Consider the following 12,354-nt stretch of genomic DNA (forward strand, 5'->3'; position numbering starts at 1 on the left):
ACTATCTCTGGATACCCTGATGTAGCTCACGTTCAGCTCCAACAAAATTGGATCCATTGTCGCTAAAAATCTTCTTTGTGGAAGAACCCCATCGATTAATGAATCTTCGATATGCACTAATGAATGAACTAGTTTCCAACGAAAATGCGATCTCTATATGAATGGCACGTGTAGCCAAGCAAGTAAAGATGCATCCATAACGTTTCACCTGGCTACGCCCTTGTTTCACCATTAAAGGTCCCATGCAGTCGACTTCAGTGTTAGTATATGGTCGATTTCCTGGTGTAACTCTCGCTCCCGGCAGTGGTGCCATAAGTTGTTCTCCTGTTTTCGCCTTCCAGACCCTGCATGGAAGACAGCGCTTCAGATAATACTGGACTGCTGAATGGCCTCTTACAATCCAAAACTGCTCTCTGATGGATGCCAATACATGTAATGTTCCACAATGCCCCTGCATGGCATGATAATGGTTCATGACAAGGCCAGTCACCTCGTGTCGACTGGGAAGTATCATGGGATGTTTTATGTCATCTGGAACTTGAGATCTTTGAAGACGACCCCGCTGGACAAGTAAGGGTTAAGCTTTCCCAATAATTTTAACTTGACGACCTTACGGCTCTCTCCCATTGCCCCCTGGATTGGTTGGGTGAGTTCTCTTCTTGACACTTCCCCAGTGTCCTGATTACGGCTGGAAATGACTCCATTTGAACGAGTCTGACAATTTCCTTTGTGGCCTCTTCCATTTCCATTGTCGATATCAAACCTCGCTTTGGTTCAACAATGTTCTTCTTTCGAAAGTGCTTCCACATGACATACGTTTGTAACGCAGTAGCCAGGCTACTGCTTTCACCAGTTTGTGGAACAGTGAGTAACGTCTTAGGAGCTTGCTGAAACTGTTGTCTCCGATTATGGCTGTAAATGAGTTGACCTCTTTCACTTCCTTCAACTCTGGATTATCATCTGGCAGAGGTGGCAGGCTGCTTGGTCTGGCAGGCCACTGACCATCGGTATTCCACAGAAACTCAGATCCATGAAACCACAGCTTGGCTTTTTTGATTTCATTTGGCATCAATCCCCTTGAAGCAATGTCAGCAGGATTCCTCTTTGTGTCGACATGTCGCCACTGTGACGGAATGGACAGCTTGGGAATCAGACTGAGTCGGTTAGCAACAAAGGTCTGAAAACGCTTCAAAGTGTTTGAAATGTACTGCAACACGGAGGTAGAGTCAGTCCAGTAAACTGTTCTTTTTATCTTCAACTGCAGCTCCTTGACAACCAGACGTGACAACTTTGCGCCGACTACTGCAGCTGACAACTCCAACCTTGGTATCGTGACAGATTTCAAGGTGAGACACGAGATTTTCCAATAACGAAAGAACAATGGTATGTGGCACAATCGACAAACCGTAAATAGCAAACTGCACCATATCCAGCCTCACTTGCATCACAGAAACAGTGCAGTTCCACTACAGGATTCTGGAGAGCTCCATTAAAGAATCTCGGTATTGTAATGGCTTCTAAATCAGGTAAACTGTGCAGCCATTTCAACCAGGCCTACTCCATCTCTTCGGGAACAGGATCATATGTTTATCTGACATAGTCGTTGCATCAACTTCTTGATTGGCAGGAAAAAGGGCTGAACATAACCCATAGGGTCAAAAACTTGACTCATCATCGACAGAATTCCTCGACGTGTTGAAGGCTTAGGCTTAACATCTACTTTGATCTCGAAAACATGAGAAGCAGTATTCCAATAGACTCCAAGGGCTCGTTCCACTGGTATCTCATCTAAATCCAGGTTCACAAGCGATGGCATCAGGTCATCTTGATCAACCGCCGAAAGTAATTCCTTGCAGTTGCTCAGGTATTTCGTCAAATGAAATCCTCCACTGGCAGGCAATGGACCAATTTCCTGTGCAAGTTGACTGGCTTCTTCCACTGAATCGACTGACTTGAGACAGTCATCCACATAAAAGTTTTGTTTGACAGTCGACAGTGTTTCCAAACTGGCACTAGTCTCATTATCCTCAGCTACCTTCTTCAATGCGTAGCTAGCACAACACGGTGAAGATGTTGCTCCAAATGGGTGAACAAGCATCTGATAGTCAGCGGGTGGCTTCGTCATGTCATCATCTGGCCACCACAGGAACCTCAGGGCATCACAGTCTTCAGGATCCATCAACACCTGATGGAACATGCCCTTGATGTCCGCAGTGAATGCAATTTTTCCTTGGCGGAATCGTAACAATACTCCTACTAGGCTGTTGGTTTGATCTGGACCTTGCAGCAGGTTCTCGTTGAGTGATGTGCCCTTGTACTTTGCAGCACAATCGTAAACAACTCTGAATTTCCCTCCAGTGCAACAGTGATGAGGTATGTACCATGTTCTCTTTGCATTGCAAGACTGACCTACCTTCTGGAACTTTCTTGGCATAGCCAGATTGCAGAAGTTCATTGATCTTCTTTTTGTACTGATCAAACAAGCTCGTGTCCTTCTCAAGCTTGCGTTTCAAATATGAAAATCGCTTCACAGCCAGAAAACGATTGTATGGTAGAGTGACATTGTCGGTTTTCCATAGAAGTCCCAACTGGTATCGTCCATCTTTCTTCTGAACTGATGACTTCAGTTTATGCATGACGCGAATATCGTCGACGGAGTAAGCAAGATCTTCTGGGTCTTCATCCTCCACAAAGTCATGATCAAACATCCTTTCGTGCAAGATGCGGTTGTCGCAACGAGCGTAGTTGACCTGGCAAACGGCTCTGTTTCTGGTTGCAGGTTCTGGTCCAACCATTGTCCATCCCAACCCAGTTCTGATTGCTGTTGGCTGATTGGCACCTCCTTACCTGACCGCATGAATGACATGTGCTTTCCTTGCACCGGCCCCAATGAGCAACTCCACTCCACCAGCAGGTATGGCAGGAAATTGCAGGCCTTCAAGACAAGGATATCGTGTCACGTCCTTGTTGGTAGGTATGCTTCCCTTTAGTTTGGGCAAGCATGAAAGTGTCATGACTTCTACTAAATCAATGACAGCCGTTTCACTCAGACCCTGAATGCTAAGTGAAAACATCTTACTTTGTTGTGACTCCTCACCGTTTATGCATGACATATGCAACTGAACCTTGGGTCCTTGTAACCCAAGTTGCTTGGAAAGACGATCGCTGCAGAATGAAGTGTCTGATCCTTCATCCAGGAATGCATAGCACTCCACAGGCTTACGCATGTTGTGACCCCATGCTCTGACAGGGACCACTTTCAGCCTCACGTTGTTTGCACCATGATGGTTGGTGTCGATTCCAAAGGATTCCGCTGACTAAACGGGATCAGTTGAATCCTTTTCTTCTTTAGGCTTCTCCTCTTCAGATGTTGACTGCATATCCACATGCAGTAATGACTGATGCAACTTATTGCATGTCTTGCACTTCTTCGTCATTTTACTATCAGTGCTACGATGCCCTGGTCCAAGACAGTTGAAGCAGAGTCCACTATTTCTAACAAGGCAACGTCTGTCTTGAACAGATTTCTTCTGGAACTGGTCACACCTCCAAATGGAATGTCCTCCCTGACAAACAATGCAAGCCTTGTTTGACCTTCTGGTAGAGATTTCTAGGTTCTCCATCCTCTTCTCACTTCTCTCAACAGTTGCTTGAGAGGTATAAGACCTAGATGTCTTCAGATTCCGTGTCTTGGGCACACGGTTGGTTTTTTCCTCCTCTTTGGCTCTGGACATGGTTTGTCCATATATGTTGTTATAAGAGAGCATTTTCTGTTCAATGAGTCAATGAGCAGATGATCAAAGGTTGGTCTTTTACCCATCTTTATTTGCCTGTTTGTATCATGGGTGATGCTTTCCTGCATTCTATATGGTAGCCGCTTGAAGATCTGCTTCAATGTGGAGTGGCTATCAAGTTCAGCAGCATGATCCCATGCCTCAAGCACTCAAGATTCTGCAATTGGACATATCATTATACAGTTTGCGAAGATCTTTCTCATTTCCCTTCAGCGGAGGTCCTTGAAACAATGACTGGAGATGCGCCGCAACAACATCTTCAGGCCTACCAAACTGGTTTCCTAATACTGTAAAGGCCTGACGCAGACCTTCTTCAGGCGGGTCAACCCAAATGCAACCCTTAATGGTTTAATGTGCCTCTCCGACGCACATGTCAATAAGATACCGTAACTGTTGGGCAGGATCAGCAATATGGCTTTGAATTGTCTCCCTGAAACCTTTCATGAACACAAAGTATTGCAAGGGGTTGCCATCGAACTTCTCCAACTCCCTCCTTGGCAAGGTCGATCTTTGCGTCATCGATCTATTTTCTTCGATCATGCCAACTAACATCATCATGTCACATTGATAGTCAGATGGTACGGACTGAGATATAGGCCTCTTCTTGAACACGTCAAGTGATTTGGATCGAGCCTGCGGTTCGTTTTGGCCTGTGGCTATCTTTGTTGGTGCCACAGGTATGTCCTGCATTTCAGGGGTGCTCGTCTTATCTGGTTCATTGTATCTTGTTGAAGTAAAGGCGTTGACAGTTGGCCTTAAGGTTGACATCCTGCCCACTTCATCTGATCTTGGTGTTTCTTCTGCATGGAGGACTTGATGCATCGCAAGTTTGTTAGAAGTAACTTGATAGGGGTTTCCATAGGTCGTTCTAGGCTTCACCAATCCTGCTGGAACATTTGCAAACTTCCTGGCTCCAGTAATGGGTTTGGCACTTCCCATACTTGACGTATCCAGCAGGTCATCGTCAGATTCGGCTTCCAGGGATGCCCTTTTCACACTTGCCTCAGCACGAGACATTGCAATTCTAAAGTTGACTTCCTTCCTCTGGATCCTTTGTTTAGCTTCAGCCTCAAGTCTTTTAGCTTCAGCCTTCGCTTCAGCCTCAAGTCTTTCTTCTTCAGCTTTTGATTCAATCATATCCTGCTCAAACGTCAGCTGTGCTTCAAATTTTGCTTGTTCTGCGTCAATTCGAGCTTGCCGCAGTCTCTTCCTTCTAGAGCTTGAGCAAGTGCTAACCTTGGAAGACCGAGCCGACACATAAGAACGTTGAGTTGAAGCGTCCATGTTGCACAGCTGGGTGCATACAGTATACTGCTCGTCAGCTTCCCGCTTCCTTTCGTTCATTTTCTGGAGTTTCTCGATTGCTTCTGTCCGCTGATTATCATGTTTAGTATCTTGTGGGATTTTCTAAAAGTATTCCTGGCATGCTCATAGACAGCTTTCCAACTTCTCATCAAAATAGAAATATTAGAAAGGTACACGAATTTCTTGGAAGTCTTATATTGAACGGGTAGAAAGATATCATCACTCGAACAGATGAAAAGAACAGCTAGTGAACAATGTGTGTGTGATTTCTATAAGTACAGAACCCAGGGTAATATTACTTATCATCTGAAAGTACAAACAAGGCCAAAGTAAAGAAATGAACACTACCCTGTGAGTCTGCACACAATAGCAATAATCGGCAGTGTAATGAAAATTCCTGTGTTAAACTCGCCTCGTTTATCTTGATTACTTGTGTTTGTATGCTTCGCGCATTCCTTAGTCGTAGACTAAGATTACTCCACGGTTCGTATTGTCACAAACGAACATCCTTTGAGCTGTGAGGTTGTGTTGCTTTTCTACTATTATTGTTTTACTATTATTCTATTATTTCAGGTGAATGATTTATGTTAAATAAAGCTAAGAATAACGGCATCATTTAGTACAATTTATTTAACGTAATTTGTAGGCTGACAATAACATGTCTAAAACAAGTGCGCTGAAACCTGCCAAGCTAGAAGTTGACATCAACTGCGAAACCGCCAGCAAATTGTGGAAACATTGGAAAAGAACGTTTGATAACTTCCTAGCTGAACTTGCGCGAGAACAAACTTCTACAGCTCCTCCCATCAACAAACTTCAACTATTGACGAATTTCGTGTCGGCGGAGATATTTGAATTCATAGAAGATTGCAATACGTACGACTCTGCTGTTGAAATCCTACAAAATTTACTCGTCAAGAAACCGAACAAAATCTTTGCTCGCCACTTATTGGCAACGAGAAAGCAGCAACCAAGCGAGTCCCCAACCCAGTTTATGCAAACGTTGCAAATACTCAGCAAAAACTGCCAGTGCAAAGATGTGACTGCGGAACAATATCGCAAAGAACTCTGTAGAGATGCATTTATTAATGGTCTCGCATCTCCCTCGATCCGTCAAAGACTTCTAGAGAATACAACCCTTTCTCTCGAATCAGCAGTAGACCAAGCAAATGCGTTAGACATGGCAATCAAGAATGCCTCCGCATACAACATGCACAGCACAACATGCTCATCGGCCTCCACAAGCCCGCAAAGTCTTCATAGTAAAAATGAAATAGAGAATAGAGGAGAGCTCGAGACAACGACGTACATCGCAGCTTCTTTCAAAAAGAAAAAGTGCTACTTTTGCGGTTATGACTTTCATGACAGGAGATCTTGTCCAGCGCGAAATCTCACGTGCAACAAATGTGGAAAAATTGGACATTTCCTGAAGGTATGTAAAAGTAAATACCCTTCGAAAACCGTCGCTACAGTAGCAAAAGCTACACCGACCGTGTGCGCCATTTATCCGCACAACCTACTTGAAGCGGCGTTAATGATATCAATACGTGATCAAAACCTATGCGCCCTGGTTGACTCTGGAAGTTCCGATAACTACATCAATGCCGTCACCGCAAAATCACTGAATCTTCCAATAACCCCAACACGCCAAGAAGTATCCATGGCACAAAGCAGCTTAAGATGTACAATGTTAGGTTCCTGCACAACCAACATCGTCGTTAACAACCGCAAATACGAAAACGTTCAACTCGGTGTCATGGACAACTTATGCAGCGACGTGATCTTAGGTCAAGCATTCCAGAAACGGCATAATCGGCTTATAATCCAATATGGTGGTATTGAGGAAGACTTTACCTTATCCAAACCCATAGTCTGTGCTTTACCAGCGGCCACAATTGCAATGGAAACCTTATTTCCACAGTTACCAAAGTCTTGCAAACCTATTGCAGTCAAATCACGGCGGTATAGCAAACCTGATGAACAATTTATTCGAGAAGAAATCAACAAAATGCAAGATGATGGTGTAATTGAACTCAGTCGATCTCCGTGGCGAGCACAGATAGTAGTTGTTCGCACTGAAGGAAAAACCCGAATGTGTGTGGACTACTCGCAAACGATTAACCTTTACACTCACGTAGATGCATATCCATTTCCAAGGATAGATGACCTGATAAATAAACTTGCAAAGTATTCCGTCTTCTCAAAATTCGACTTGAAATCCGCATATCATCAGATTCCGATATTGGAAACCGACCGTGTCTACACAGCGTTTGAAGCTAATGGCAAGTTATGGCAATACAAAAGAATTCCATATGGTGTCACAAACGGAGGGATCAACTTCCAGAGAGCAATTGACCGCATCATTGATGAAGAAAATCTGAACGACGTTTTCGCATACCAAGATGACGTCACGGTCTGTGGCAGGACACAACAAGAACATGACGACAATGTCCAAAAACTGCTTAGCGTATTCAAACGCCGAAACTTAACATTCAATGAAAGCAAGACTGTCCAATCGGTTTCTCAAATCAACGTTCTTGGTTACCAAGTCCAACACAAAACGATCAAACCAGATCCTGACCGACTACAGCCACTTCAAGAATATACTCTCCCACAGAACAAAAAGGCTCTACAACGCCTTCTTGGCTTCTTGTCTTACTATTCGAAGTGGATTCCACGGTTTTCCGACAAAGTGAAACCACTAACGACAGTCCAGTCCTTTCCCCTCAGTAAAGAGGCTGAGCAAGCGTTTCACCAGCTTCTAACGGAACTGGCCACTACCTCATTACAATCCATTGATGAGACTACGCCATTTGTTGTTGAGTGTGACGCTTCAGATGTTGCGATATCAGCATCTCTAAATCAAGGTGGACGACCGGTCGCGTTTATGTCACGTATGTTGCACGGAAGTGAATTGAAGTATCCAGCTATAGAAAAAGAAGCGACTGCAATCATCGAAGCTACTCGGAAATGGAAAGATCTTTTACAACGCCAAAGCTTCGAACTAGTAACTGACCAGCGATCCGTAGCTTACATGCTTGACAATCGTCGTCGCACGAAAATCAAAAACAATAAAATCCAAACTTGGCGTTTGTAACTTGCCTCTCTTAATTACTCAATTCGCTACCGTCCTGGCAAAATGAACCCGGTCGCAGACTGTCTCTCAAGATCAACCAGCGCCTCTATCTATCAACCAAGTCAACTAGAAGACATCCATAATAACCTGGGCCATCCTAGAGTCACCAGAATGTTGCACTTTATTCGCATGAAGAATTTACCCTTTTCAACCGACGAAATACGGAAGGTATGTTCGAACTGTAAGATATGCGCTGAAAATAAACCACGATTTTACAGACCTCCCCAGACGGCGTTAATAAAAGCTACAAAGCCAATGGAACGAATTAGCATCGACTTCAAAGGACCGATACCTTCATCATCTAAGAACAAGTATATCTTAACCATAATCGACGAGTACTCACGATTTCCGTTCGCTGTGCCGTGTCCAAATATGAACTCGACAACAGTGATTCAGGGCCTGAATCAACTGTTTACCCTCACTGGATTACCCAGTTATATTCACTCTGACCGTAGACCCTCTCTTATATCACACGAACTTCGTACTCACCTTCGAAACTTGGGAATTGCAACAAGTTCATCAACCCCATATCACCCCACTGGAAATTCCCAAGTGGAGAGATACAACGGTTTCATCTGGAAAACAGTTACGCTAATACTCAAGTCAAGGAAACTTCCATTACCCCAGTGGGAACTAGTGTTACCTGAAGCCCTGCATTCCATAAGGTCGCTGCTCTGCACGGCATCAAACGTGACACCTCACCAAAGATTTTTCTCCTTTGACCGACGCTCTACCTCGGGATCTTCAATGCCATCGTGGCTGATCGCTCCCAATAAAGTGTACCTCCGACGTTTTGTACGCAACAGTAAATACGATCCCTTGGTAGACGAAGTTGAATTGATAGATACAAATCCAACGTATGCACGCGTCCGACGGCCAGACGGACAGGAATCTTCAGTGTCTTTGAACGATCTCTCTCCATGCCCTCAAGAAGCGCCAAACAGGGACGAAATACCCGTCGCAGGAAAATTTATAAGCAGTCCTTCACCAAACATTGAAGTTCAAAACGATGCCCCTGTCACGGACGAACCAGAAATAGAGAACATGCCGACAGAAAGAAATCTTCGCCGATCAAGCCGAACCAACAAAGGGGTACCTCCAGCTCGTTATGGCGAACAGTGAAATATTTCGTATGTAGACTAACTTGTGTTACCTATCAGCACGTATACGATACGTGTTCAGTATATGTTATTTTGTGTACGTGCTTATTGCAAGCCCAAGCCAATGTATAATACCATGTCCATTATACAATCAAAGTATTACACCAAATTTATTATGGGCCAGGTGAATGTAATGAAAATTCCTGTGTTAAACTCGCCTCGTTTATCTTGATTACTTGTGTTTGTATGCTTCGCGCATTCCTTAGTCGTAGGGTGGGATGCACCAAACCCGATCAAGTACAGATTACTTTTGATCCGCGATTAACTACTGTTGATCTTTACTAACGGTATGCACCAGCGACGATCAGAGATAATCCAGGATTAAAATAAGGCATTTAATCCTTGAATTTAATCCTACTGACGAGGAGGTTTAAGTCTAGATCAATGTGAATAATTGATGAAAAGCAAGTTTGTGGAAGTATTGGAGAGTGCTATAGGTTGTGTATTGGAAGTGCTACTAGCCTTTGAGCCAATATTATATGCAATGGCAGTAATACAGTACTACAGAAGGGTAGGCCTATCAACCGTTGAACTTATATGGCAGGTAGCAGAGGCTTGCGTTGCTTTATTTCATTATATTATTAATTGCAACCTACATAGCAGAGAGATTAAGCGTTAGCTAGATTTTTTATGGAATACAAATAAAACTATGAGACCAAGCATCGGTTAACCTTTGTTAACATAGATTAGTTACCTTACCTTATGTTACCTTGTTTATTGTGTCATTTTCTGTCAGATTTAGCAATAAAACGTTGCAAATATTATAATGGATTGTATTGATTTTATTGAGACACCACCGAGAAGAAACATAAAAGACAGACTAAACCCATTTGAAAATTTTACAGAAGAGCAATTTCGCGAACGTTTTCGCTTTAGAAAGGATTCAGTTCTTCAACTTTTGGGGATGATTTCCTCTGATTTAGAGCATGGCACAAATCGTAATCACTGCATACCACCAATTCTTCAACTTGTCACTACTTTACGGTTTTATGCCGCAGGACATTTTCAGCGGACAGATGGTGACTTAATCGGCATTGACCAATCCAGTGCTTGCCGGGTTATTCATAGAGTAACACGGGCAATTGCCACCAGACACGAGCAGTTCATAAGATTTCCAAGCAATCAGGATTTGAACAACGTGAAGTTTCATTTTAAAAATATTGCTCAGTTTGCAGGTGTGCTAGGAGAAATTGCAGTTGTTCAACTGATCGGAAACAATAACTTGATGCTGAATTGAATTCTGCACAGAGTTCCTTCCAAGCAGTGGACTTGGATTCCAAAGATTTACTATCAGTTTTTTTGCATTCAATTACACTAATGTAATTAGGCTTATTCATTAAGTCAATAAAAAATTTTTTTCCGTAACTGTAAAATTTACTCTCCTTCCCATGATGAAAATTACACCACCTGAACCGCACAAAACTTTTCAAAATTAAGTCTAGGTTTATACACAAACATAACAGTATTATAAATTCAGCAACACAATGTATAGAACTGTAGAACCATTCAGAACTTTCTTCCGTTCAAATTTACCTGTACGTGTACAATTTAAACAGTCTATCGGCAGCCTAGCCTAGTTACAATTTTAAAATATTACGAACTTTATGGTAGCCTATCTATAATACCAAAGCCTGAGCTTGCCTGATGTATCCCTGATAGCCTAGGCCCTAGGGCAACATCTGGGTTAGGATCTCATAAACAAATAGACACCCAGGCTAATGATGCCTAATGCCAATCAACAAACTAATGATGTCCATTGCTTATAAATCTGTCAGTAAGTTCTTGGCCTATCTATCTCTGTATTAACTTATGCTGTGATTGCTGTCTTCAACAATGGGATGTCAAGCAGTCTGCATATAATCTCGGTTCCAAATCATTAGGCTTTTAACGTTGATCAAGATCATGCGTCGATCACATGATCTTGACCAGATCGGACTTGGTGCATGACAATTAAGGACCCACTTAAAACCTGGATCATATGATCTTGGTTTAATCCTTAATCCTTGATCAAGTTGATCTGTTGTGGTGCATCCCACCCGTAGACTAAGATTACTCCACGGTTCGTATTGTCACAAACGAACATCCTTTGAGCTGTGAGGTTGTGTTGCTTTTCTACTATTATTGTTTTACTATTATTCTATTATTTCAGGTGAATGATTTACGTTAAATAAAGCTAAGAATAACGGCATCATTTAGTACAGGCAGTATTAGTAAATTTGATCTCAATCACATGGCTAACAAATAAGGCATTACCACAGGTTGAATGGCAACTAACTCATCATACTGCATGCAACATTCACTCAAACAAGTTAGGCTAATAACTGCAATACATACTGTTAATATCGCTACTCTCGTGATATTATTTGTTGATCTAAGTCGATAAGACGTTCGGCAGAATCTCTTGTATTATATAGACAGTCTTGAACATGAACGTAATACTCCACACACGAATCACAATGCACAACCAAGAAAGCACATGGCGCCTGGCGGTAGCATGGCCAACATAGAAATCTTAACAAGTACTTTATACCTATCAACATCCTCCTTTCTTTAAGTAAAGACTAACAGTGAGAAGGCTTTATGAGCACGCAGAAAATACTGAAATAATATACTACTCGCAATATATGTGAGGCAGTGGCACACTTTAAGTTTAAAAACTACATGCATAATGAGTGGCAAGAAATAAAGCAGTGAAGGCAAGGTGACACAAAACAGTATTTACAGTACATAACAAGGTGACACAAACACAGTATTTACAGTACATAATTAATCATTATATCTTACTGGCATTCTATGTGTAAGATTAGGTCGTGTGTTAGCAACGGTGTAGTTGTTAGCTGTGAGTTGACTGTTTTGGTTAGGTGTCGAAAATGTAAAGTTAAAATCAGTATCTTCATACACATTGTTAGGCTTGCTATGGTCAACACGAATATGTACCCGATTACGACAATATCAATGT

The 12,354-nt window shown here is 42.5% G+C and overlaps 3 protein-coding genes and 1 pseudogene across 3 annotated transcripts; 1 reads left to right on the forward strand and 3 right to left on the reverse strand.

Moving 5' to 3' along the window:
* Position 1: 1 nt before the first annotated feature.
* On the reverse strand, positions 2 to 1,427 carry LOC143444883 (uncharacterized). The gene is made up of 4 exons (XM_076943679.1): positions 1,323 to 1,427; positions 851 to 1,207; positions 615 to 800; positions 2 to 562 (listed from the first exon to the last, which is right to left on the reverse strand). The coding sequence occupies exons 1-4, from the start codon at positions 1,425 to 1,427 to the stop codon at positions 2 to 4; spliced, it is 1,209 nt and encodes a 402-aa protein (XP_076799794.1).
* A 149-nt stretch (positions 1,428 to 1,576) lies between these two features.
* On the reverse strand, positions 1,577 to 2,707 carry LOC143446338 (uncharacterized). Its single transcript, XM_076945931.1, has one exon. It carries the CDS (start codon positions 2,453 to 2,455, stop codon positions 1,580 to 1,582), a length of 876 nt encoding a protein of 291 aa, XP_076802046.1. The 5' UTR covers positions 2,456 to 2,707; the 3' UTR covers positions 1,577 to 1,579.
* A 1,416-nt stretch (positions 2,708 to 4,123) lies between these two features.
* Positions 4,124 to 5,354, reverse strand: LOC143446337 (uncharacterized). The gene is made up of 2 exons (XM_076945930.1): positions 4,896 to 5,354; positions 4,124 to 4,862 (listed from the first exon to the last, which is right to left on the reverse strand). The coding sequence occupies exons 1-2, from the start codon at positions 5,136 to 5,138 to the stop codon at positions 4,143 to 4,145; spliced, it is 963 nt and encodes a 320-aa protein (XP_076802045.1). The 5' UTR covers positions 5,139 to 5,354; the 3' UTR covers positions 4,124 to 4,142.
* A 403-nt stretch (positions 5,355 to 5,757) lies between these two features.
* LOC143444884 (uncharacterized) lies at positions 5,758 to 9,357 on the forward strand (annotated as a pseudogene).
* Positions 9,358 to 12,354: the final 2,997 nt, after the last annotated feature.

Source organism: Clavelina lepadiformis, chromosome 2, assembly GCF_947623445.1.
Source record: "Clavelina lepadiformis chromosome 2, kaClaLepa1.1, whole genome shotgun sequence".
NCBI lineage: Eukaryota > Metazoa > Chordata > Ascidiacea > Aplousobranchia > Clavelinidae > Clavelina > Clavelina lepadiformis.